Genomic DNA, 27878 nt, shown 5'->3' on the forward strand with positions numbered 1-27878 from the left:
GGCAGCCAAAAAAACATCTAAGATCCCCTCCAAAAAAAAAGCTGTGACCAGGGTTTAATCCCTACCATGACAAAAAAAGAGAGATGGGGAAAGGGGGGAAGACAGAGAGAGGAGGGATGGAGGGAAGGAGGGAGGGCAAATGGGCCAGATAAAAAAAGATTATGTCTTGAAATAAAAGTTAGATAATAGGTAAATATGGGTTTATATTGTTAATACTTTGACTAGCCTTCAAATCAGGTGAAGCTGAGGTAGGAGTTGTTGTGAGCTCAAGACCAGCCTGGTCACTAAATACCCACACATCAAATTTTTAAAAAATGAATAAATAGTGTTAATATCATTTAAGAATATAATCATAAATCAGCATTTTTAAAAGAGAAACCAAGAGACCAGTGTGAGGCTTGCAGGGGTGTTGGCTATGGAGGTCATGCTGAATGAGCTGCTCTCTGTGAAGGATCTGAAGAATTCTGAACGCAAGTTTCAGTTTGAGCAAACAGCTGGCTCAGTGTCCAAAAGCACACGGTTTGAGTATGCCTGGTGTCTGGTGCGAAGGAAATACAACAACAACATACACAGAGGCATTATGCTGCTGGAAGAGCTGTTGCCCAAAGGGAGTCAAGAGATTACTTCTACTTGACGGCGAGCAGTACCACCTCAATATGAAAAGGCTCTAAAGCAGAAGTTCTCAACCTGTATGTCTCCACTCCCTCAGAGTTGCATTTTAGATATCCTGCATATCAAACATTTACATTAAGGTTTATAACCGTAGCAAAATCACAGCTATTTAGCAGCAACACAGTAATTTTTTGGGGGGGTGGTGTCACACAATGTGAGGAATTGTAATAAACGGTTCCAACATTAGAAAGGTTAACAACCACTGCTCTAAAGTATGTGCAAGGACTGGGGCAAACTGAGCCCCAGAATGTTGGAAACACAGCATGAAGGTCCTAGCACCCACAGGAATGCTAATCATATAAAATTAATCTTTCCAATGGCAAAGATGAAAAACCTGTTCTTCCATCCAGAAAGCTGAGAACTGGACATGAATAACAGGCTAGATTTGTGTTATCCGTTGGGCCAGGCCATATCAAGACCTACCACCACCACCCCCCAAGCACCACAACCAGGACCAGAGGTGGCTAATAGCCCAAACGACCTCTAATGCTATCTGTATGACAGAGATCTAGCCAGACCTTTGGGCTCTTAAGCTAGTGCAGGTAGCTATCTCTTGAACCCATCTTCTTGAAGGAAACCACATGTACCCTGAGTCAAGTTTCAATATAATTACACTTCATTGTGCAATGGGGACACTGTATTACACCAGAAGACTTTTTCCAAATTATACTGAGTTTAAATACATCAGGAATAAATCCCTGAAGCCTGATCCAGGTTGAGGAAGTCAATCTTCACCAGGTTTTCATTCTCATCACTTCAAAGGTTTCGATTTCCTGAGTGATACCTGCAGGGACAACACCCACACCCACACCCACACACCCACACACACACACCCACACACACACACACACACCCAGAACAACCAGTCACTGACAAAGACATGAAGTAAGATGGACTAGTAGACATGGCAACTATTGGTTCCATGTCTGTGGGTGTGGTGAGGCTGGCAGGTCTTATCAAACTTGTCTTCAAACCCAAACCCTGAAGGAAGCAGCCTCACCTGCTCTCCCCGCCCAAGAACATTGGGGGGGGGTAACACAATACTGGAGGAGGGTCTTGTCCATCTTCACCATCACTTCCTTTCTTTCTACAACCTCCATGACCTTCAACCTCCCATTCCAACACCTATTGTTTAACCCTAATGATCTGCAAATGGTGTAAATAAAATTGGACTGTGGTTTGGGGAAAAAAACAAAAACCCAGCCAGGTGTGGTGGAAACACCTATAATCCTAGCACTTAGGAAAATGAGAAAGCACAGAGGGGAGAAGAAAAGCATTAAAGCATATTGAGGATACAACTTAATGGCAATGTGTTGTTTGCCTAGCAAACTGCAGGCTCTAGATTTAAACTCAATTAAGGAGTGGGGGGGGAGCTCAATAGGAAAAAGGACTTTATTTCAAGGTTCTGGGTTCTGTCTTAAATTCTTTATGATTTAAAAATACAACCAGTATTTTTTTTTTATGCTGTGGTACAGGGGCTCTATCGCAGGTCGTCAAACCATGCTAGCTAAAAAGTACTTATCACTGAGCTATCCCTTAGTCCCAATTTTTTTAATTAAATTTATTATTGTGCTATGCACACCTGATTGGGGGTGGGCATGAAAAAGGACACATATGGAGGTCAGAAGAGAACTTTGTAAAGTTAGTTCTCTCCTACACTTAATAAATTCCAGGGATTGGCACATTTTTTGCAAGCACCTTTATCTACTGAACCATCACACTGCCCCCCCCCCCGTTTTTTTTAGACTTAATTATTTGATGAGTGCTTTCCTTGCATCCACATGCATGCTGGTGCCCTTAGATATCAAAAGAGAGTATGAGATCCCCTGAAAATGGGAGTTAGAGATGGTTGTGAAGCACCTTGTGGGTGCTGGGAACCTAACCTAGGTCCTTTGTAAGTGCCAACAAGTGCTCTTAACTACTGAATCACCATGCCATGCCTCCAAACAATCACTTTAAAAGAATGATTACAATGTTAATCATTGAATAAAGTCACAGAAATCTCACCTAGGAGGGAGGCAAGTTTCTTTTCTCATCTGTAAGATGTTGAAATACTAATTAATTGACATTAGTAGATGTATCTAACAAATTCACTAAAATCCCCTTTCCATTTGTCAGTAGGTAAAACCACATAAGGAAAACATCCTAGACAAGTTATTAAGCCTGATTAGACCTAACCACAGTCAACCAGCAATAAAATTTACCTGACCTCCTTGAATAATAGGGAGAGCATCAGTTTCATAAAATGGTACTAAGTGTCTCAAGATTTGCAAGAAGCTTTACTGACCTTCACCAAAGGAAATAAGCAAGATGTCAAGAATGAGAACTTTGACACCATCCCAGATCTAAATTCCTAATCTCTAGGTGTTAAAAGAGGTTACATGCAAGGGCACAAAGGCACTACTGAAGCCACAGAATTTATGTATCATAGTATCTGTGCACACTCTAAAACCTCAGCCATCAAATGAAATAATTTTTATATTTTATCTTCAAGTTTAATTACTCGACCTAGACATGGTATCACATTCCTGTAATCCCAGTTCAAGGCCATCTTAGAATAAACAGAAAAACTATCTAAAACAAAAACACAAAATAAATGATTAAATAATGTATTCGGGACTGAGGAAATGAATCAGTGGCTAAAAGTGCTTACTGCTCTCAGAGTACTTGGATTCAGTCCCCAGCAACCACTTCTAACTCCAGGTCCAGGGACTCTGATTTCCTCTTCTGGCCTCAATAGGCTTCTGCATGCACATGGTACACATAAAACTCACGAAGACAAACATATACACATAAATATAAACCTTGCTGAGCAGTGGTGGCACACGCCTTTAATCACAGCACTCGGGAGGCAGAGGCATGTAGATTTCTGTGAGTTCCAGGCCAGCCTGGTCTAGTTCCAGAACAGGCTCCAAACCTACAGAGAAACCCTGGGGGGGGGGGGGCGCACACAATAAATATTAAATCTTAAGTAATTCATTCCTTCTTTTATCATGGATTTATCTGACCACATAACTAAATGTCAGGCATAGGAGACAAAAACATTCTTAGACCTCAAGAACTTATAAGGAAAACTGATTATAAAATACATGTAGGGCATTGCTCGTGTCACTAGATTCTGACCTCCAAACCATTTCTGGTAGCCAATAATCAGCTTCTCCATGATTTGCCTCAGTTGCAGAATGTCAATACCTAAAAACAATCCCCTCTGGGGCAGCCTTCATCCAGCAGGGATATAAACATGGTCTAGCCCTTTGAGCCCACGGTGGTACACCTGTAATATATGACTTAGAAGTTAACATACAATGTTAATCTATGTATTTATTTATTTATTTGGTTGGTTGAGTCCGTGGGTGGGTGGGTGGTTTTTCTGAGAGAGAGTTTATGTAGCCTTGGCTGTCCTGAACTCACTCTGTAGACTAGGTTGGCCTTAGAATCCACAGAGATCAAAGTATCCCAGTTTACCTAATTCAGTTGGCATTGTACAAAAATTAACAGCCATACTGTTCTGGAAATGTTGAACTTTCCCTTTGTACAGGGGTAACGCACTGTATTAAATATGTAAGGTCTTAAAAACAAAAAAAGAATAAGAAGTGATTTTGAGAACCCATCCCATATGAAGGTATGCTCTCTTGACCTGGACACATGGGGAAGGGCCTAGGCCTGGCCCAGGATGATGTGGTAGACTTTGGGGAGCCCCTTTTAAGGGCCTTACCCTGCCTGGGGAGTGGAGGGGGTATGGCTAGGGGCAGGTGGGATGTTGGGGGGGGGAGAAGGGATTGACATCTGAAGCAAGCTTGTTCCTAATTTGAACTAATAAAATAAAATAAAAATTAAAAAAAAAAAAAAGAACTCAGAGATCAGCCTGCCTTTGCCTCCTGGGTGCTGGGATTAAAGGCGTGTGCTGTCATAGCCTAGCATTAATCCAGGTTAATCAGGGCTAAACCACAAGTTCCTCAGCAAAAGTGTAGATTCCCCAGTCTCATCCCATCCTGTTGTCATCCCATCCTAATCTATACAGAGTTGACACATTATTTTTATCCTACTTTCCAAATTCTCATACCTGCTTCCAGAGAATACATTCTCAACCTATATCACAGGCACGGTTTCAAGTGAACAGTAAGATATCCATACAAGGTTTGTACAGTAGGCATCATAGGTGCATATGCATAACCAATTTGAAGCTACAGTGAGACTCAAAAAAACCAAATTAGGGCTGGAGAGATGGCTTGGCAGCTAAGAGCATTGGATATTCTAGTAGAAGATTCAATTCCAAGCACCTACAACAGCTAACAACCACCTGGAACTCACGTTCCAAAAGTTTCTATAACCTCTTCTAGCCTCCATAGGCCCCAGGCATGCACACACTACAGAAACACAAGCAGGAAAAGTATATAATACTTTTAAAAATTAAAAAGTGTGCCAGATGTGGTGGTATACACCTTTAATCCCAACACTCAAGAGGCAGAGACAACGCTAACTACCCTAATGAGACTGCCATAAGGATGAGAACTGGGGCTGGGGAAAGAACATTATTAAAATATATTGTATGAAGGGGTTTAAGAAATGGCTCAGCAATTTTGCAGAAGACCAGGATTCAATTCCCAGGACCCACATGATGACTCACAACCATTCATACCTACAGTTCCAGGGGAACCTAATGCTTTCTGGTTTCCACAGACACTAGGTAACATATGTGGTACATAGACAAACGTAAGCAAAACACTTATAAATACAAAAGAAATAAACATAGAATTATTTTAAAAATATATTGTATAAAAAACTTAATTCAAAAAAACATTAAAGTGTTAAAAAGAATGTGAGAAACTGCCATTAAATCACATCAAAAGCAATACTGATGGGGGATGTCCCTGCATTTTCTTGGGTGGGCTCTGTTTGCTATAGGTAAACATTGGCTCTCAGCTCCTTTAAGAGAGGCCTCCTGACTCATGTTAGTGACAAAAACCTCATGGTTCTTTTAAGAGGCCCTGCTATCAAACAATTAAATGATGTTTACGAGCAGCCAGCAGCATGCTTCTTGGTGGTGGCATGGACCTAGAAACTCTGCAGAGTTGTGGCAATACCCATGGCTCCTACCCACTACTCCACTATAAAGCTAGCTACTCTCCAAAAGACAAGAAATACAGCAGGGCCAGCCTCCGCTTTAATCTTAACCATGCTGTTTAGCAGATTAAAGAGAAATACAGTAAAGACTGATACAGATGAAAAGCCTCTGAACAGTATACAGTGTTTAAAAATATATGTAGGCTTGGAAGAGAAAAGAAAAAGGATAGAAAAAGCCCTTTATAAAGAAATAGAGTAGCTGGGTGTGATGGCACATGCCTTTAAACCCAGCTTTCAGGAGGCAGAGACAGGCAGGAGGATCTCTCTGTGATTTCAAGTTCAGCCTGGTTTACAGAGTAAATTTCAGGACAGGCAAAAACACACAGAGAAACTCTGTCTCAAAAAAACTAAAAAATAAAATAATAGAGTTAAGAAGAAAAAAAAAAAGAGCTACGTAAAGATGGAAAATACACAGTTTGGATACTGTATGTTATTGTGTTGTCTTTGAATTGTTAGAAGCAACAGTGGCTAAAAGACATTTGATTATAAATGCTGCTGGATTAATCCAACCTATATATTTTAAAAATGTCTTGACTTCAAAATTTTAGTCTAAGGACATGTTACTTCGGAAAAGAGGTTGTTTTTGTTTCCAGGAACATGAAAAGCTGTGGATTCCTTCCACAGTAATATGGTTTGATCAAGCAAGACCCCCTCCCTTAAGCAGTGGCCCAGGTGATCCAACATCCAAAACAGCTGAGACTACCACAGCCATGATTTGGCCAGGTTTCTGGGTTTTCTTAGGATCCCCTTGGATTTGACAGCACTCCCAAAGAGCAAGAAGCTTTTGAGAGAACTACGTCTAAATTCCCAAATACTATTTACAAATGTTTGTTTTCCTTTAAACCTGTTACTATGAAAACAGGTAAACTGACTCTACACATAGAATGACTAAAATGCCAAAATGCTTAGCATTTTCTCATTAACCTCCTAAGAGCCACCTATGCTGTCCAAAACAATAGTTTCAATACTTACAGAATACCACTGATGGATTCTTAGGTTGTTTCCAATATGGAGATATTAAGATACATGTCTTGTGATAAACCAAAACACACACCTAGAAATGGAGAACTGAGCGGGGCAGTAGTGGCGCAAGCCTTTAATCCCAGCACTTGGGAGGCAGAGGCCAGCCTGGTCTACAAGAGCTAGTTACAGGACACCCTCCAAAGTCACAGACAAATCCTGTCTCCAAAAACAGAGAAAAGAAAAAAAAAGAAAGGAAGGAAGGAAGGAAGGGAAGGAGGAAGGAAGGAAGGAAGGAAGGAAGGAAGGAAGGAAGGAAGGAAGGAAGGGAGAACTGAGCCATAGCTGCTGTGTTCAGTAACTGAGAGGAAAGCCAGTTGAAGTCACTAGGCTTGAGTTGTTTCAATACTACTAAACAGATGCTCACTTAATAAAAATCCACTTGCACATGACTTCTGACCTGTATATACATTTTACTTTAATAAAAAGTTGTTAGGTTAGTCAGGTTTAGTGTTGTGCACCTATCACCCCGATTCTTGGAAGGCTGAGGAACAAGAGGGAGTCCAAGTTCAAGTCCAACCTGAGAATACAGTGAGATCGATTTAAGTTAAAAAAAAAAAAAAGAAAAAAAGCTTAAAATTTACATGAATAAATGTAAATGTACCAAGCATTGTGGTACATGCCTTAAATGCCAACACATGGGAGGCAGAGCCAGGAATACATAGTGAGACCCTGTCTCAAAATAAACAAAATTAAAAGCTAACTGTTGGGCCCAGATGGCTGAGCAGCTTGAGTTCAATTCCTGAGACCCACATGGTGGAAGAACAGAACTATCTCCTTCAAGTTGTCCTCTGACCTCCCCAGGTGAGCTGGGGTACCACATCCCCCTAAAAATGAGATGAATTCTTTATAATAAAAAAAAGGTAAACATGCAAGACAAAGCAGATGCTTAATAGGTAAACATGCCCAAAATAGATGCTTAATGGGTTGGACTTTCTTTGATGGGGAGGTGGTTTTCCAGGCAGAGTTTATCTTTAGCCCTAGCTGTCCTGAACTCCCTCTGTAGATCAGGCTAGCCTGACCTCAGCGATCCTCCTGCCTCTGCCTCCTAAAAGCTGGGATTAGATACATGTACCACAATGCTCAGGGCATATAACTTTCAAAATTAATCCAAACCAAGGAAACTAGAAATGAGTCTTCTCTGAATAGTTGTCAGAAGATTTGACTATTCACAACTGAAGAGAGGACTGAGTGGTTCAGAGCATCTACTGCAGAGGACCCAAATTTGGTTCCCAGCACCCCCATGGAGGCACACAACCACCAAAGGCTCCTTTGTGCTCTCCAAAGGCACTAGGTAAGCACAGAGTACACATGTATGCTCCAGGCAAAACATTCATAAATAAAATTTGCTTGGTGTGGTGGTGCAGGGTGGTGCAGACCTTTAAACCCAGCATGAGAGACAGAGGCAGGCAGTTCAAGGCCAGCTTGATCTGTGTAAAAGTTCAGGCCAGCCAGAGTTACATGGCGAAACCCTGTCCCAAAAACAAAAGGAGAGGGAAAATGCATCATTCATATTTTAAAAGACTAACATATACATCTCCATTTCCTATATATACAGACATATTGTCTTTGGGAAGATAGTTAAGGAAAACAACCCAATATCCATTGCCTGTGGGTAGAAATGAAGAAGCAGGCTAACCAATTCATGTATTACACACTTTTAAAATAAAGCAAACCTACCACGATTGTTGCACACATACCCCAAAATAAAAGACCAAAACTAAATACAGCTGCATAAATCCTTTCTTAGATATGGCTAAGATAATCAAGCACATATTTCATTTATGTTAGCTACCTATGAATCAACTACAATTTCTAATATAGAAAGGAGAGAATTAAGGTTTTTGTTCTTGGCCCAGGCTGGCCTCAAACTCTTTTTGCTTCAATATTCAGGAATTCTGCTTCACTCAATACTAACACATAAAATATATACTACAGAAAGCAAGCATTTAATTATCTGAGGTTTTTTGTTGTTGTTCGTGAGTCTAACCACAAAAAGTACATCGGATTGTCTGGAACTGGAGTTATGGCAAGTTGTAAGCCACCCAATGTGGGTGCTAGAGCCAAATTCTAGTTGTCTGAAAGAACAGCAGCAGGTGCTTCTAACTGCAAAGTCCTATTTCCAGCAGGGTGGGGGATGATGATGATTTCATGGGTATTTTTCCAAAGGTGTAAAAACCAAAACATGGAACATAAGAGCTCAGCGTCTTTACTTGTGGATCAAAACTGTTACTGAACTCAGGCACTCACTCATGCTAAACAAGCACTCCACCACTGAACATCTTATACTAACAGTGCATGCATATATATTTGTTAGCATGTGGGAACACGTGCCATTACAGGATCATGACTGTGATCCAAGGTTGGTATCAGATGTCTTCCTGCATCACTCTCCTCACTTTACCGATGAGGAGGGGTCTGTGACTGATGAACAGAGTTCATCACTTATGGCTATCTGTCTAGTCTTCATTACCCTGGGATCCTGTCTGTCTCCAGAGCGGTGAGATTACAGGAAGGTTGCCGTACTTTCCCCAACTTTTATGTGGGCTTAAGGAATCCTATTGCCCATCCTCACACTTAAAACACAGTAAGCACTTTATCTGCTAAGTTGTTCCATTTTAATGCTGAAGGGAAAAAAAAGGTAGGACTAGACCTCAGATCATGTTTCTTTACTGGGTTTTTTGATATTGTTTGTTTTTGAGACAGGGTCTCTTTGTAGCCATGACTGGCCTCAAGCACAGATCCATCCTGCCTTTCTCTGCTTCTCAAGTGCCATTTATACCTGGCTTCATGTTCATTTATAAGATAGAAAAATAAAGAATGAAGAAAATACTCATAGACTGGTATAAGGTCTTTTATGTACTGCATTAAAGCAAAAACACAGCAGTGTTATAACCTCTTACACATCTTCACATAAATTGCCAAGTTAATATCAATTGGCTATTTATTTTTGCTTGAATGGTATATTCTGAATAGAATACTTACATGCTGTATTTCCTGCTGGCTGGCTCGGTAGTTTTTCTTGGTTAAATTGTCCACCAGGTAGCTGATTTGAGACAAGGCCAGCGAGAGCGAGTCAAGATTCATTGCTGGTTGGGGCGGAAGCAGGCGGCCGAGCCCGGCGCAAAATCACCATTATTCCCCTTTAGTCACCTCAGAGGCAGGTTAATGCTTTCTTTGTAATTAGGCTATCTCTGTTATCTGTAAAATGTCTTCAGTTCTTCTTTACCAAGTGTCTTACTCTGTTCTGAAACATGGCACCTGTTTAAAAATAAAATTCCAGATTTCAGTTGGGGGGAAGATTAAGTAACTTTCATGTCTCTCAATATTTAAAATGTTACTAAAAACACTTTTAAAAATAATTATGAAAAAAAAATATGTCTCAACCACTGTGGATTTTTAAAATGCCATGATTTTAAATTAAAAGACAACATCTTCCAAGAGTTTAAATTTAATAAAACAATCTACAACTTTTGGGGTTGTTTGTTTGTTTTGTTTTGTTTTTTTCCAGACAGGGTTTCTCTGTGGTTTTGGAGGCTGTCCTGGAACTAGCTCTTGTAGACCAGGCTGGTCTCCAACTCACAAGAGATCCGCCTGCCTCTGCCTCCTGAATGCTGGGACTGAAGGCGTGAGCCACCACCGCCCAGCACAATCTACAACTTTTGAGATATCATTTTATCATTTTCAATTAACAACTTCAAAACTAAGGGGAGCACACTTGGTTAGAATTTGGGTTTGACACTGCTTCTCTAACTCAGCCTTTTGGCTGAGATCATGTGTAAGTTAGAACTAAACAAACTCACTATACACTTCAAGCTCCCCTTTCCATAGTGCCCACAGGTTCCCAAGACTCCATTTATTCAGATTATTCCCACATTACTGCTTCAGAATCAGACAGGTGGATTTTTTTTTTTTTTTAATTTTCATGTCATCCTTGCACAGGGGCCATGCTAATCTTCTCTGTATCGTTCCAATTTTAGTATATGTGCTGCCGAATCCAGCACAGACAGGTGGATCTTAAAGTTGTACTTTAGGGTGTATTAAAGTGGCTAATTGAAAGCCAAGTAACTCCAGAAGACAAAACTGAAAGTGCTTGTAAGAATAATTTAGACTCTCAGGAGGCAAGGGCAGGAGGATCTCTTGATTTCAAGACCAGCCTGGTCTACATATTAAGTTCCAATCAAGGAAAGACTACATAGTAAGTTAGTATGTCTCAAAAAATAATAATAATTTAGAAAAAAAAAAACCTAAACTGTGGTAAAGCTAAAATGGCAGGTTGTTCATTAGTTTATCCCCAGCCACTCTAGTCAGCTAAAAGAAACAAAAAACAAACACACCCTTTTCTCCATTACAAACTAAAAGCTTTTATCACTTAAGCCATAAATTAAGGTGTTGTTTTTACAAAATTTATTTACAATCAACACCTGAGTAGGCCAGAAAAAGCCACTGGAACCCTTGAGCTCAAGTTATGGTCTGTTCAAAGTAGCCTCATTCAGTCATTGGAGACCAAACTCTTGTTCCTCTACATTAAAACTTAACAATAATGAAGTGTTTATCACACTAATAATCTTGAACCTTAAAACTGGATGAAGACTGTACTCCTACTAAGTGTGGAAAATCAGTTCAAGATTACCCTTAGCTATATGAATTCAAGGCCAATGTGGCCTACACAAAACCCTGTCTCAAAAAATGCAAAAAGACTATTTTTATTCAGACACCCCAATTTTTTAAAAAATGTAAATAAATTTTATCAGCAGAAATAATTTTTAAAAACAGAAAATAGGGGAGGCTGTGGAGGGGGAACTGTGGTTGCTATGTGAAATGATAAAAACTAAAATTCACTTCTTAAAAAAAAGAAAATAGCTTAGTGGGAGACTGTTTGCCTAGTAAGTACAACCCAAGGCCCTAGGTTGAATCCCCGGGGCTTGTGTACACAACACTAACTATATAATATAGCCAAATAAGACAGTCCAAAGGGACTGGAAAGACGACTCAGTAACTAAAAGGGCTTGTTGCTCTTTTAGAAGACTAGTGCTTCACTCCCATGACCCACTATTGGCCAGGTCACAACTGCCTGTAACTACAACTTCAGGATTCTGCTGCTGCCCTCTTCTAGCTTTTGCAGGGGCAGGCATGCTAAGAGTGCTCATGCACATGCTCTCTCTGTGTGTCTCTCTCTCTCTGTATCTCTCCCTCCCTCCCTCCCTCCCTCCCCACCTACAAAACAAAATTTTTAAAAAATTAGGATCAGATGTGAAGTAGGCCTACTTCTGTGAGTTTGATTCCTGGTCTACAGATAGTTCGAGCCATCATGTGGGGTGCCTGGAATTGAACGAACCCAGGTCTTGTGGAAGAGCATACAGTGCTCTTAAGCACTGAGTCATCTCTCCAGACACCACAAAATTTTAAAAACTCAATTTAATTATTTCTGCAAGTTATGGTCAGCCAAATAATATTCAAAGCATATTTTTACATGAACAGTATTATTTGACAGAATATTACAAATATCTGAGGGTGTTTATCACTGATAGACCACTCTATCCCTAGCTCCATAAGATACTACCAATTACAACTCCCGCTATCCCCATCTCCCATATACATCCTTCGTGAACCAAGAAATGTGATCTGCCACCTAAAACAAAAGTGACCACTCCCCTCCCTCCAAGATGATGGTTATACTTTTTTTATTCTAATGATTCATAATCTCTCTTTGGGTTCCTTACCAGCTTTTGATTTCACATAAGAGATCTCAGCCTTTCCTTCTCTATATTCATTTTCTTAGTAATCTACTTCAGTATCTGATTTTAAGATTTATTATGTATAGTGTTCTGTCTGTATGTATGCCTGCAGGCCAGAAGAGGGCACCAGATCTTATTATAGATGGTTGTGAGCCACCATGTGGTTGGTGGGAATTGAACTCAGGACCTCTGGAAGACCAGTCAGTGCTCTTAACCTCTGAGCCATCTCTCCAGCCCCCCCAGTCTATGATTTTAAAAACCATCTACAGCACTAACTCTCCAATTCTACCTCCAGCTCAAGCCTCTCTTCATGATGTCCAAATTTTTATTACATTGTTTCCTAATAGCTAACACACAGTATGTTTACAAAAACAAAAAGCAAAAACAAAGCTGGCTGGTCTTCCTTCCCACGGTGTTATTTACATGACTGCAAAGTCTTACCAATCTCAACTGATACTATTACATCTTAAATTACCCATACCAAGATCTTCCCTTCCACTCCTTCCACTATGTTTCTACCATCTTTAAATCTGATCATCTAAATTTTGTCTCTCACCAGAATTACAATGATAAGACTTCTAACTAATCTCTCAGATCCTATCTCCTCATGTTCTCTGTAGTCTATAATCAATATAACCAGAGAGAAAGGTTTTGTGTGGGTGTGTGTGTGGAAGTCAGGGGTGAAGTCAAGGTGTTTTCTTCTATCTTCCCCTTTTGGGGGGACTGGGAGTCTCTCACATAATCTGGAACTAGAGTTCTGCTAAATTTGCCGACCTGTCTGTTTCCACTAGGAAACTAGGTTGCAGATCAAATGCCTAGCTTGGGCATCCATATTCAGGTCATCATGCTTACTCAGCAGCACTTTACCCATTAAGTCCATTTTCTAAGCCCTAAAAAGCTTGAAAAACCATGAAAATGAAAAACTCTAAATGTTACCCTGTGCCAGGTGTACCTTTAATCCCAGAAAGGCAGGAAGATTGATTTCTTTGAGTTCAAGTCTAGCTTGTGGAAGTCAGTTTTGTTATGTGTAAGTGTCCAAAGTGGATCTCAGGATGAAACTCAGGTTGTCAGACTTAGTAGTAGCAAGTACCTTTGGCAACTAAGTCATCTCACTGGCCCATGTACTTTAATTACTGTAAATTTTAATTTACCAGCTTCTATAACATACACTAACTTGTTAAGACCCTTTCAATTAAGCTCTAGCCCCATAACTGTACACATAATTTAGATCTGAGTATGTTATAGCCTGTATCTGTTCTAAACACTGTAATACAAAGCTACAAAACCACTGCTAACAAGCTCTTCACCAAAAATTTTCTTCAGCTTTTTGTTTGTTTGTGGGTACAATTGTTTGGTTTGGAAGTTGTTTGTTTCTTGTTATGTTGTAATTTTAAAAATTTATTTTTATTTTATGCATGAGTGTCTTCTCTGCTTGTATGTCTGAGCAACACCACCAAAAGAAGGTGTTATCCCCTGGAACTGGAGTTACAGGAAGCTGTTGAGTTGCCATGTGAGTACTGGGAATTAAACCCAGGCCCTCTGGAATCTTGATCACTGGGACATCTCACCAGCCCAGCTGTAAAAAATGTTTGAGTGAGCCTTTAATCCTAGCACTCAGGAGGCAGAGGCAGGCAGATCTCTGTGAGTTCAAGACCAGCCTGGTCTACAAGAGCTAGTTCCAGGACAGCCTCCAAAGCCACAGAGAAACCATGTCTCGAACCCCTCCCCCAAAAAATTCCACGTAATATTTATCATATTCTTTCTCCTTCCAACTACTTCAAAGTCCTCCTCATCTCTTTATTCACTCAACCTCTCAAAGAAAATTAGTAATACAAAATAAAAAAGGGTACATAAACAAACAGTGGGTTTTTGTGTTGGCCAACTACTCCTAGGCACAGTGTGGTTGATAATTGGAGAAAACCTGTTTTCCCTTTCTAAGCAGCTAAAAACTGCAAATAGCATCTTGTTTAGGGGTGGGACTATGCGTTCACTTCCCCCTCTCCCTGCTGAGATTCTGTCTGGTTTGAACCTGCAAGTCTTGTCTCTGCTGTCAAAGTCTCTGAGTTCATGTGTGTTATTTTAGTTTTTGAGACAGAATCTCCCACCGAGCCGAGTTGGTGGCGCACGCCTTTAATCCCAGCACTCAGGAGGCAGAGGCAGGCGGATCTCTGTGAGTTCGAGGCCAGCCTGGTCTCCAGAGTGAGTGCCAGGATAGGGTCCAAAGCTACACAGAGAAACCCTGTCTCCAAAAAACAAAAACAAAAACAAACAAACAAAAAAAAAAACAGAATCTCCCAACGTGTCCTTGAATTCTCTCTTGCTCCTACCACTGAGCCTTAAGTGCTAGGCCCTCAGATGTGTACCAGCACACTCTGCTTAAATCATCTCAAGATTACTAAATTTTTAGACCTATGACCCAGCTCTCAGGGGGTTGAAGCAGGATTAAAATTTCAAAGCTAGTCTTTCCTACAAAACAAAACCCTATCAAATAACAACAAAAATCAAGACTGCCAAATGATTTTCTATTACAGTAACTTCATGTAATTGGTAGAATAAGATCGTTCTGTTTTTATACCAGAATCTAATAATACACCTACACATGACTGAAATGCTTTAACAATTTCATTTGAAAACCAAAGCCTGGGGCTGGTGAAGTGGCTCAGCAGGTAAAAAGCACCTGGGTTCACTCCCTTGGAACAGAAGGTAGGAAAAAACCAACTACTGAAGGTTGTCCTCTGACTCCCACAGACAGGCATGACACATACCAATATTTAAAACACAAACAAAACCAAAGCCTTAAGAACATGCATAGCTCTTCTGGAGAACCTTACTTCAATTCTCAGCACCCCCAGACAGCTCACAACTAATTTCAACCCTAGGGGGAATCTGACACCTCTGACCTCTACAGGAACCTGCACAGGAGCAAAGTGTGTGTTGTGTGCACCCCACCCCCACAACCACCCATAAACTCCACTTCCAGAGGACCCTACATCCTCTTCTGACCTGAAGACCTGGTGCCTTGCACCAGGCAAGTATGTGGTACAAATACATACATGCTAGCAAAACATTTTTTTTAAGATTTACTTATTTATCATGTATACAGTATTCTGCTTGCATATACACTTTCATGCCAGAAAGGGTGCCAGATTTTATTATAAATGGTTGTGAGCCACCATATGGTTGCTGAGAATTGAACTCAGGTCCTCTGGAAGAGCAGCCAGTGCTCTTAACCTCTGAGCCATCTCTCCAGGCCCAATCAAAACATTTATACAAATAAAATAAATACATCTTATAAAAGGAAAACAATGTAGTCATACAACATTGTGTGATAAAGCCAGGCAATGGTGGCACATGCCTTTAATACCAGCTCTCAGGAAGCAGAGGCAGGCAGATCTCTGTGAGTTCGAGACCAGCCTGGTCTACAAGAGCTAGTTCCAGGACAGCTCCAAAACCACAGAGAAACACATTTGTCACATTGTGTGATAAATTAAAAATAATAAAAACAATTTTTAACAAAGAACACTCAGGTGCTGGAGAGATGGCTTAGTGATTAAGAGCACTGGTTGTTCCTCCAAAGGACCCAGGTTCAATTCCCAACATCCAAATGGCAGCTCACAGCTTACTGTAACTCCAGTTCCAGGGGATCTGATACCTTCATGCACAGAAAATATTTTTGTTTTTTTTGTTATGTTTGTTTGTTTTAAAAAAAGAACACACAGCCAGGTGTAGATTTCTCTGAGTTCAAGGCCAGCTTGGTCTACAGTGTGAGTAACAGAACAGGCTTCAAATGTACACAGAGAAACCCTGTCACAGGGGGGAAAAAAAAAACTCAGACAATGACTATTTCAACAAGTCTCACCTCTTCCTTAAAACACATTTACACATCCTTCCAAACTTCACAGGATTTGTTGTGAGTGTGCCACTAGAATAGTTACAGTGGAAATAACTACCTCTAGCAAGCAAAGGAAGTTAAGAGTGGAAATATTCTAACACTAACATTAAACCCACCCCACAGTCATACTATATTCTTCTCCTTCATGTCTCAATTTGACAATGCTACACGGGACAAAATGAAAGGACACTGACAACTGTCATGATGGCAACCTCTGTAGTATCAATACTCTAGAACTCTCAACCTGTGGGTCACAACACTTTTAGCAAATATTTATGATTACTAACAGTAGCAAAATTACAATTATGAAGTGCAATGAAAATAATTTTATTGTTGGGGGTCACCACAATATGAGGAACTGTATTAGGAAAGTTAGGAACAACTGCTCTAGAGGGTAACCATTGAGTTTGAGGGTACACTAGCTACACAGGAAGACTTGTCTCAAAATAAGCATGCCCTCAAAATGAAAGGGCACTAACATGTCACAGCAATATACCACAAGTCAACTAGTACCTACCTGAACAGTAATACTTTTAAATATATGAAAAATGTGGCTATTTATAGTGGGCTGGAGATACAGCTCAATGGCAGAGTGCTTGTGTAGCCCACACAGACCCTAGGTTTGGTTCCCAGCAATGCCCCCCCCCACACACACACACCTAGAAAAAAAAGTATCTTATAAAAAGCAAAACTGTAATCATAATCACGGGCCAAAATTTGTATAAAGACATTTGGGGTATTTCTTCAACAATAAAAAAAATAACCAAAAATTCCATTGGTGTAAAGATTACTTGCAATCCACAGAATTTTCTCCAAAAAGCAAATAACCACTTAATATAGTTTTCTTATAAACACCCACTTTGTATTCTGTAGAATGAAAAGGCTTAAGGAAGGACATTCAGATTTTCACTGAAAAACACCACCTGATAGATGAAAACCACCATGCCCCACTGAAAGACGAGAGGCTTTTTCAAAGGCTGGAGAACTGACTGAGTAGGTTAAGAGATCTTGTTGCTCTTGCTGAGGACCTGAATTCTATTCCCAGTACCCTCATGCTGACTCAGGATCACCCATCAGAAACTCCCAATTCCAGAGGACCCATCATCATCTTCTGACCCGAAGACACTAGGCACACATAATGCAAGCAAAACATCCATACAAATAAAATAAATGCATCTTTAAAAAAAAGGAGAACAATGTAATCAAAGAAAAACAATTAAATGTTTGGTCTGCCGGGTGGTGCACGCCTTTAATCCCAGCACTCGGGAGGCAGAGGCAGGCAGATCTCTGTGAGGTCAAGGCCAGCCTGGTCTACAGTTCGAGTGCCAGGATAGGCTCCAAAGCTACACAGAGAAATCCTGTCTGAAAAAAAAAAAAAGAAAAGAAAAAAAAGAAATGCTTTGTCTTCTCTGTTCTTTAAGAGATGGTGATACTCTGTTCCTCTGTAGAGGCAGGCAAGTCTTTGTCTCTTTCTTCTTTCTCTCCCATCTCTCCCTTCCCTCAACAAAACTTCCTTCCCATGGGGGGTGGGGTTTACAGCTAAACATTAGGCAGAGCTCAGGGAGTCCTGCAGAGGACGGGGAGAAAGAGAAAAGGTCAAAGGAACCTGAGGGGTGAGGGACACCAACAGAACAGAACATGGTCCACAGAATCGACTGACCAGGACTCATGAGTTTTTGCAGAGACCAGGGAGCCTGTGTAAGGATCTGACCCAGGTCAGTCCTCTGCATATCTGCTATGTCCAGAGTAGCTTGGTATTCTTATGGGATTCCTATTGGGGGGGGGGGGTCTGACTCTTTTGCCTACTTGTGGGACTCTTTTCCTCCTAGTGGACTGCCTCATCCAGATCTGCTCTCCCCCACGTCGACTCCCCTCAGAAAAGAGCAGGCCTCCCAAGGATATCAATCAAACATGGCATACCAAGCTACAGTGAGACCAAACATATACCATCACATCAAGGTCCAACAGGTACTAGCACCCAACATACCCACGCTGATATGCATAGTCATATAATCTTTTTAGTATTCAACACTTTCAAGTAACTATGATGTATATATGCTTGAAAAGGAAAAGGGCATATTCTCAGAAATATAACAATGGGTGCGTGCACTGTATCTGTATCTCTGCTATCCCAGCTAGAAGCAAAATTGCACAAATTGAAAGTGTGAACCATATCACCCCACCCCCCAAAAAAGATAGTCTTTTGAGACAGTAGATCCAGCACTGGCCTTGAACTCACATGTCCTAGGATCATTTCCAACGAATAATCCATGCACAGCTCAGCCTCAAGTAGCTAGGATTACAGTCATATACCATCATATTTGGCTCCAAAAATTAAATATTCTAATCAGATAAGATTCCTCAGCAGCTAAAAGCACTTGCCACCCAGGCTGACCACCTGAGTTCAATCCCTGGGACTCTGACAGCGCTCTCTCTCTCTCTCTCTCTCTCTCTCTCTCTCTCTCTCTCTCTCTCTCTCTCTCATTATAAATTCTTGAGCCTATAAGATGGCTCAGTAACTACTTGCCACCAAGCATGAAGACCTCAGCTTGATCCCTGGCAGCCAGATGGTGAAGAGAACCAATTCCCACATGCTATCTCTGATCTCCACAAGGAGACTGGGACATGCTGAGTCCTCCCAAATAAATAAACTGCAATCTTTTTTGAATGTTTAAAAATTCTTTTCTTGGGCTTAGAAATGCCCAATATCAGAAATGCTTTTAGGAAGGCTGGGAAGATAGATCAGTGGCTAAAAGCACTTGCTTTTCTCAAAAGGGATGCAAGTTCAGTTCCCATATCAAGTGGTTCATTCACAACCACCTGTAAACCCAGCTCTAGGAATCCACTGCAGACAGTCTCGGTCTCTCTCAGTCTCTCTCTCACACACACAACTTAAAAAAAAAAAAAAAACAAAAAAAACCAAAAACAGGACTGGAAAAAGGGTTATGTGGGTAAACAATTGCTGCATGAGCATTAGACCTGAGTTTAAATCCCTAGAACCTACATAAAGCTGGACATGGTAGCAGGTGTCTGTAATCCCAGTGGTACTACAGCAAGATGGAAGTCAGAGGCAGGGAAATTCCCTGCAGCTAGCCTGGCATATTGTAACAGTGAACAAAGAGACCCTGTCTCAAAGTGAAAGAAGGACTGACACCCACTGTTCTTTCCTGACCTACATTACCTTCGAGAGCAGTCATGCACATAGACAGTCTCAGCCCCACCCCCCTCTCTCCTGCCTGTCCCTCCCTCCCTCCCTCCCTCCTGGGCCCGCAGACCTTTGGGAAGATAGCAGACATTCAGAACAAGTGTGCTTACCCAAAGCAGCTTATGTACTTTCAAAACCACAGGGCCTAGCTGGGAGAAACTGGCTCCCTAGTACAACAAAAATACTGGTCTAACTTTCAAGATGCCCTTTTACTGGTAACATCTCTGCCTGTATTGGGTGTGGTGACCAATACAAAGATGCAGAGACCCACTGTCATCCACCAGGACCACATCAACTACATCTGAAAATACAATTAAAGAAGTGCCACAAGGACTTATCTGTGCACCTGTCTCCTTGCTTCAAGATTATGCAAACAGGGCTGGAGAGAGAACAGCACTGGCTGCTCTTCCAGAGGGCCTTGAGTTTTATTCCCAGTACCCACATGACAGCTCTCAACTGATTAACTCTAGTTGTGGGGATTTGATGCTCTCTTCTGGCCTCCAAAGGCACCAGACACACATGGTGGACAAACGTACGAAAAACAGCCATACACATAAATATAAATAAATACCACATAGCTTTTTGTTTAAGAATATGCAGACACGTGTTATCATCATTTATGGGTGATAATCTGAGCATGACGATGTATTTCTATCTGTTCGAAATCACCAAGGCTAATGGCATTAAGAAGCAATTGTATACAGATGGGTGTGTTGGCACACACTTTTAATCCCAAAAGGGTAGCAAAGGCAGGTGAATTCTCTGAGTTCCAGGACAGCCAAGGCTATACAGAGAAGAAACCCTGTCTCAGAAAACCGGGGGTGGGGGGAGGGGAGGGGAGATGTTGCACAGCAACAATCCTTTAAGTTCTGAGTGGACTATAGCTACTCCCCCAAACATAGACTACTCTCTGTTCCTCTCTCCCCACCAACAAAAACTACCCAAAGGTATTCCTCTTTTGGAGCCTCTCCCACCCTCAAGAGTTCTTAATACCTTAGAAGTAAACTAGGCACAGTGGAACATGCCTTTAATCACAGCACTCAGAAGGTAAAAGCAGATGGGTATCTACCTGGTCTACATGAATTCCAAGCCAGACAGGGGCACAAGACAAGCCTCTAACCACCCCCCACCCCAAGTAGATAGGAAGGAAACATGGTAGTGCAGATCTGCACCCATATGCCCAGGCAGGCTAAGGTAATAAGGTTCCAGTTCCCCAGTCCCAGGCCAGCAGAAGCTAAATCAGAGCAAGACTATCAAAAAACAAGGAGAAGGGAGGGGTAGAAGGAAAACAGACTAGCTGGAGATGGCAGAGTGGTTAAGGTTACGAGCACATTCTGCTCTATCAGAGGACTCATACTTGGTTCCCAACACCCACCCACATCTAGTAGCTCACCTACTCCAGTTCCAGTGAATCTAACCCTTCTTCTAGTCATACACATACATACATGCAGGCAAAAACATTTCACATATAATCTTAAAAGCAAAAAATAAGACAGTGTTGTGTTAAACTCTTGGGAGACAAAGGAAGAGCATTGCAATCTTGAGGTCAGCTTGGTTCACATCACAAATTTCAAGTTAGCCAGAGCTATACAATGAAGCTGTCTCAACAAAGAAAATGTACAGTGGGCTGGGTATGAGATACTTCAATTGTTAAAAGTGATTCCTATCTATACATGAGGACTTAAGTTTGAATCTCCAGAACCCTCATTAAAAACCAGGAATGTGGTGCCTGTAATAATCTTGGTGGAGATAAGAGAATCCCAAAAGTTCCTGGGCCACCTGGTCTGACATATATGGTGCAAAACAACAAAGACAACTGTCAAAACTCGTGGAAAATGAGGCCCAACACTTGTGGTTGTCCTTTGACAACACTAACGCCAAGGCTATTTGAGCCTGCATTCATTCACACACACACACAATGTATTCGATGTCTTCCAAAGTTTACTTCCATTCCTCAGCATCTCATATAATTAGGTGACCATCCACCCCACACACACACAAAAGTTCTATACCTGTGTTTGAGATAGGCTCTCCCTATGCACCCCCCAGGTTGGTCTACAACTCAAGATATTATTGTCTCAGCCTCCCTGGTCACTGGATTACAGACATATACCATTATAATCCACTTTCCACTACAGTTAATCACACTAATTCAAAGTTAGGAATTGCATTTTAACAAGTATAACAAAAATATGTAAGCCACATCCTAGAAGTTGAGCTGCCTAAAAGGAAAGACTGAAATATTGTTTTGTTTTTGTTTTTCCAAGGTAGGATCTTACTATGCAGACCAGACTGGCTTTGAACTCAGGATTCTCCTGCCTTGGCTTGAAACGCAATTATTGTTTTCGTATATGTGTTTATCTCAAGCCACAGCAAACATGAAGACTGATGGAGTTGGTTCTCTCCCTCCAGGTCCCTGAAGACATTTCTTTTTTTTCTTTTTGGTTTTTTGAGACAGGGTTTCTCTGTATAGCTTTGAGCCTGTCCTGGCACTCGCTCTGGAGACCAGGCTGGCCTCTGAACTCACAGAGATCTGCCTGCCTCTGCCTCCTGAGTGCTGGGATTAAAGGCATGCGCCACCGACGCCCGGCTGACATTTATTTCTTAAACCTGCCCTACTCTACTCTTCCAGAGGCTGCTTTTACAAATCCTAACACAGGCTCTTAGATTAATTACTACCTTCTCAAAGAACACTTTTCAGGAGGGGCATTGGTGGCTCACGACTTTAATCCCAACACTCGGGAGGCAGAGGCCAAGCGAGGCGAATCTCTGGGAGTTCGAGGCCAGTCTAGTCTACGGAGTGAGTGCCAGGATAGGTTCCAAAGCTACACAGAGAAACCCTGTCTCAAAAAACAAAAACAAAAGAGAGAGAGAACACTTTTCAAATAATGACTCCTTTTATTTGCTTTGCTGTAGTCTTACAAATCAATAAAAATTAACATGAAAAACAGTATGCAGTACGCTTGAAACAAGCGTAACTGTGAGCAGCTCAGAGTGTCGGACAACACCTTTATACCAGCACCTGAGAATTGATCACTGTGAGATCAAAGCCAGAATGGTATACACATCGAATTCGAGGTCAGCCAGCGATATACATAGTTGACACCCTGTCTCAAAAAACCAAAACAACAACAAAACCAACAAAAACTGTGAGCCAAAGATTATGGGTAAATGAGATGGCTCAATGGGAAAATATTCTTTTCACCATGCTTGATAACCTGAGTTCAATCCTCAGGACCCACCAGATGAGAACTTACTCCTACAAGTTGTCTTCTGGCTTCCAAACCTACATATATATACATATACATAAATGTAATAAAAACTGTGAGCCAACAGAAAAAACTATTGGACTTTCTATATACAAAATCTTAACATAAAAAATACTCCTTAGAAGTGTAGGTGATTGTCTAGTATATGCTAGACCCCAAGTAGCACACCCAGAACCATAAAACAATCTCATTTGAATGTCACTTTGAAACAGAAATTCGGGACAGGATTTCTCTATGTAGCTTTGGAACCTATCCTGGCACTGGCGCTGTAGATGAGGCTGGCCTCGAACTCAGACCCGCCTGCCTCTGCCTCCCAAGTGCTGACATTAAAGGCATGCACCACCAACGCCGAGCGGAAACAGAAAATTTATTCAGGGTCACTTAAAAAGTGTTTCAGCTAATTTTCTTCCCCTTGAGACAGGATCACATATACCACTGCTAACTATGAACTGAAGCTGGTCTTGAACTCCTGATTCTCTTGCCTGAGCCTCAGGTACAGGCCCAAGTCACTAGGCCCAGCTTTTCAGCAGGGCTGTTCTTGGGGCTCATTGGTTATGAACATGTATTTATATGGTACCACTTAAAAGTTAACTCCAGTTCCAGGGGATCCAACGCCCTTTTCTAGCCTCATCGAGCACCCAAATGCACATGGTGCACATAAAAATAAGGTACACTTACATACACATAAAATTTTAAAATGTTTAAGTTTTGTTCTCTTATTAAAAGTATACCAAGCCGGGTGTTGGTGGCGCATACCTTTGATCCCAACACTCGGAAGACAGAGGCAGGTGGATCTCTCTGAGTTTGAGGCCAGCCTGGTCTCCAGAGCGAGTGCCAGGATAGGCTCCAAAGCTACACAGAGAAACCCTGTCTCGAAAACCAAAAAGAAAAAAAGACCCTTTACTAACACACTACCATTCAAGTGAAGGCACTGCTTGCTACTTCAAAATCCAGCTATCAACCCATTTTCCTGCAGACGAGGTAAGAATCGGTAGTGTCCTCCTGCATCACTTAAACGGATACCATTTATACCCCCGCCATTTTCACATATGTAACCCTACTCCTTTTCAAAGTAGAGGTCGTTGAGGGAAATGTTTGGTAGTTTTTTATAAAAAGGAGTACATTTACTCAATTACTGTTTTAAAAAAAAAATCCCCATTGTAATCGCAGGGGAACGAACTGCAACAAATCATGTAGGGAAAACAAGTACTTTTACTCGAGTTTTTAATAGGGGGGAAAAAATAGGGCAAGGCTTGCCTGGATTAAATGCCCACGAAGAGAGGGAGTGTGACATTTGATGGGATGACTTCGGAGGGACGTTTACCTCTCATCTCTCATAAAGTTTTACTTTACATACACATTTCCAAAAGCATTTTTAAACCTACGAAACACACTCCTGCAAGTAACGTTAGTCCGTGGGCACAGGTGGGTGAGCTCTCAGGGCCGGCGGCATAGCCAAAAGAGATAGGTGCTTAGCCTCAGGTTCTAAACGTCTCCAAGACCTGCACAACTTCAGGACCTACAAGTGTCCAGCTCACTAGTGGGCACTTGCCGGGGGCTAGGGGTGGCGGGCAGGACAGGACAGGCAGAACCGTCACAACCGATCCCACAGGTACCGAGGTGACTTGAGTAAGTGGGCACAGACTTGGTACAAAGTGCAAGCGTCGGGGCGCGCGAGTGGAACAAAAAAAACCTGTGGCGAGAAGTAACACGGAAGTGCTCGCTCCCGCCCGCCCCTCCCACCGCCAACCATCGGAAAGCGGGGGGCTTGACAACGTGCTGGGGGCGGAGGGGAGCGAGTCCCCAGAAAGCGCCCGAGTCGACAACAACTCCAAACCCATCCCCGCCCGCCGGGGGACCTAGGCCGCGGACTGGCGCCTGTGCCCACCGCCTGCATCCGGGAGCCCGGGAGAAAGGGGCAGTTGAAGAGCTCGTGCGCTCAGAGGAGGGCGCAGCCTGCGCGCGCCGAGAGGCGAGGGCCTGGGACCCGAACTGCCGCCTCCGCCGCCATCCTCGAAGCCTCCAGGCCCCGGGCCGAGCCGCTCCGGGGTTCGCCCGCGCCCGGCGCTCCGCTTCCAGGACCCTCCACGCTGGCCTCCGCTCTGGGAGCAAAGCCTCCGCGAGCGGGCCGAGCCCGTCCCCTCCCGCCTCGCCCCACGTCTCCGTCCCGGCTGCCCCTGGGTCCCGACGCTCCGGGAAACGCTTCCAATGGTCCGGGTCCACCCCCGGCACCGCTCCCACCCGCACCCGCGTCCTGAGGTTGACACTGCCAGCCCCCGCCACTCCCAACTCCAGCCCGCCTCACCTCAGGCGGCTCCGGCGGCGCTGGACACAGGAAACTCCTGGGTCCTCGACTCCGGCTCTCCTCGACCCCCCTCTTCGGTTAACTCCGCTTGTTTCTCGACAAAATGGCGCCCGAGGTCGCGCGCTCACGTCGCGGCCTTTCCCCTCCCCGTTCCCATTTCTTCATTCGCTGCCCGCCGATGAAGGGATGGCCCTGGCGTCAGCCAATGGTTGCACGCCGTCCACAAATGCTGCCCAATCACTGACAGGTACCCGCGGATTTAAACCAATCACACACTATCACTCGCAGAAGTCGGGGAAGAAACCAGGCTCCTGCTAGCAACTACCAATCCAGACTCCTATTTCGCGGACTCAGGCCAATTGCCGCTCACTAGCCCTGAGGGACCAGGTCCGAGCCCCAGCGCCTGCGCACCAGGTGCGGGCCAATGAGTAGACGCTGGCAACTTCGATTTGGGGTTCCAGATAGCTGCCTTCGAGGTGTTCGACCTATGGGGACTGGCTGGTCGCTGCATCCGAGAAACAATTAAACACGGAAGGAAGCCCGCCACGCACTGTCACCCTGAGCACAAGCTACTCGAACTTAAAAGATAGGGTGATGCAGCCCTCGTCTACTTTCCTTCGTCTTTCGAAATGCCACGGTCCGAGAGGCTGCCCGGGTCCTCAGCGGAAGCATTGTCCACCTCTGGGATCTCTTTTGCAAGGAGCAGCAGCCATCAGAAAGCAACGGACGCGGGCCAAAGTTGAGGTTCTTTGCATCCTGGGTTATGTAGTCGCTCGCCCCGCCTATTCCTGTCGCAAAAAGCAACCGTGATTGTGTCCATCAACTGTGTGCGCCCTGACAGCAATGCATGCTGGAGAATGTAGTCTCCCAGATGCCCACCTATTCCTAGATCGTTTAAAGTTTCTTTTCCTGTTCTGTCTGTTAATGCAGGGACCCTTTGCGGAGATGTGGAAACTGAAATTCCCCTCGTGTTCCTGGCTATGCTCAAGGATGCTAATGAGTTTTGCTTCTTGGATAAAACACTGTTATCCATAGTGCCCTCCTGTCTTGTAGGATTTTTGTTGTTTGGGTTTTAAGAAAAGATCTCATTCAGTTAGCCCAATTGTAGTCCAACTTGGCCTGGAACAGACTATGTAGTAGAAATTGACTTTGAGCTCCTTGCAATCTTCCCAACTACTGAGATGATAATAGGCAGGATTATTTGAACTTTAAAGACAGTTGTTAAAGACTTTTATTTATTTTATGTGTATGGATGTTTGCCTGCCTGTAAATCTGTGCACCATGTGTGGAGGGTGTCGGATCCTCTGGATGTAGAGTTACAGATGGTTGTGAGCCACCGGATGGGTGCCGAGAATCAAACCTGGATCCTCTGGTACCCAGGAAGGCATTGGATCACTTTGGACTGGTACAAGAGCTATAGCTTTAAGGTTGGAAGACGCCCTGTGAGTGCTAGGAACCCACCTCTGCTCCTCTGCAAAAACAGCAGGTCCTCGAACATTGAGCCCTCGCTCCAGCCCCCATTTTGGACTTTTTATCCATGTTTTATTTGTGTGATTTAGCAATTTGGGGGTTGTTTTGTTTTGTGGGTTTCATTTTCTTTTGTTGTTTGAAAAAGAGGGACAATCATGAACCTAATAGTATATACCTGTTGTTACAGTACTCAAGAGGCTGAAGATCAAGAGTTCTGGACCATCCTGAATTACATAGTGAAAAACTGTTATGGGGGGTGATAGGGGGAACCATACAAAATAACTACCTGAGGTCAACTTGGTAATTCTACAACCAGTTTTTGTTTCTAGCATACGTTTCCCCAAACTGAAGGTAAGTTTAAATAAATCTGAATTGCTTTTTCCTGCTTTAGCCTGTCTTTGCCAAGATGATGGTTTGCTGATTTAAACCTAGGCTCTTGCAAGAGATGCTCAAAACCACTGCCCATCTCTCTGCTGTACCAACATCACTACTAAAATCAGACAGCCATGAAGACAAAGCCAAGATTTTCACAATACCCTGGAGATCAAAGTCCCTTGACTGTGTGTCTAGGCTGGATGGCTCCTGTCTTTACTAGAAATCGAGAAGACCTTGGTCAAGGATCTACAAAATGTGGCCTTCTACCTTAGCATTTCGAATGTTTGCTTTCAAATGTGTTTAAGAACAGGATGACTTAACCAGCAGATAAGCTCACCTGGCCCGGCTCTTCCTTCTTCCCATCATTCCTGCTCCAATTACTGTGCACCCCAGGCTCTTGAAGAATTTTACAACACAACTTTCACAAAATGTCCTGGATATAAAGTAAAAAACAGCAGAAGTTTTTTTTGTTGTTTTGGTTTTTGTTTTGGCTTTTCGAGACAGGGTTTCTCTGTGGCTTTGGAGGCCTTCCTAGAACTAGCTACTGTAGACTAGGCTGGTCTCGAACTTACATAGATCTACCTACCTCTGCCTCCCCAGTGCTGGGATAAAAGGCGAGTGCCACCACTGCCTGGCTACAACAGAAGATTTTTGTATTAAAGGTAAAATTTTTAAAAATTTAATCTCAGCACTCAGGAAGCAGAGGCAGAAGCAGGCAGATCTCTGTGAGTTCAAGACCAGCCTGCCTGGTCTACAAGAGCTAGTTCTAGGACAGCCTCCAAAAGCCACAGAGAAACCCTGTCTCAAA

The 27878-nt window shown here is 42.7% G+C and overlaps 1 protein-coding gene and 1 non-coding gene across 9 annotated transcripts in view; both read right to left on the minus strand.

Moving 5' to 3' along the window:
- The window catches only part of Cnot1 (CCR4-NOT transcription complex subunit 1), an 87882-nt gene extending 62520 nt beyond the window's left edge, over window positions 1-25362 (minus strand). For all 8 annotated transcript variants that reach the window (XM_027405717.2, XM_027405716.2, XM_035442604.1 and 5 more), the window contains exons 1-2: window positions 25226-25362; window positions 9802-10077 (exon numbers count right to left, since the gene is read on the minus strand). In XM_027405717.2, coding sequence (XP_027261518.1) covers window positions 9802-9903 — 102 coding nt within the window. In that variant the 5' untranslated portion in view covers window positions 9904-10077; window positions 25226-25362. The remainder of the gene's footprint in view (window positions 1-9801; window positions 10078-25225) is intronic.
- Window positions 10713-10820, minus strand: LOC113834700. The gene has a single exon (XR_003483435.1). It is a non-coding gene; the product is annotated as a U6 spliceosomal RNA (small nuclear RNA).
- Window positions 25363-27878: the final 2516 nt, after the last annotated feature.

The sequence above is a fragment of the Cricetulus griseus genome, chromosome 3, assembly GCF_003668045.3.
Source record: "Cricetulus griseus strain 17A/GY chromosome 3, alternate assembly CriGri-PICRH-1.0, whole genome shotgun sequence".
Taxonomy (NCBI): domain Eukaryota; kingdom Metazoa; phylum Chordata; class Mammalia; order Rodentia; family Cricetidae; genus Cricetulus; species Cricetulus griseus.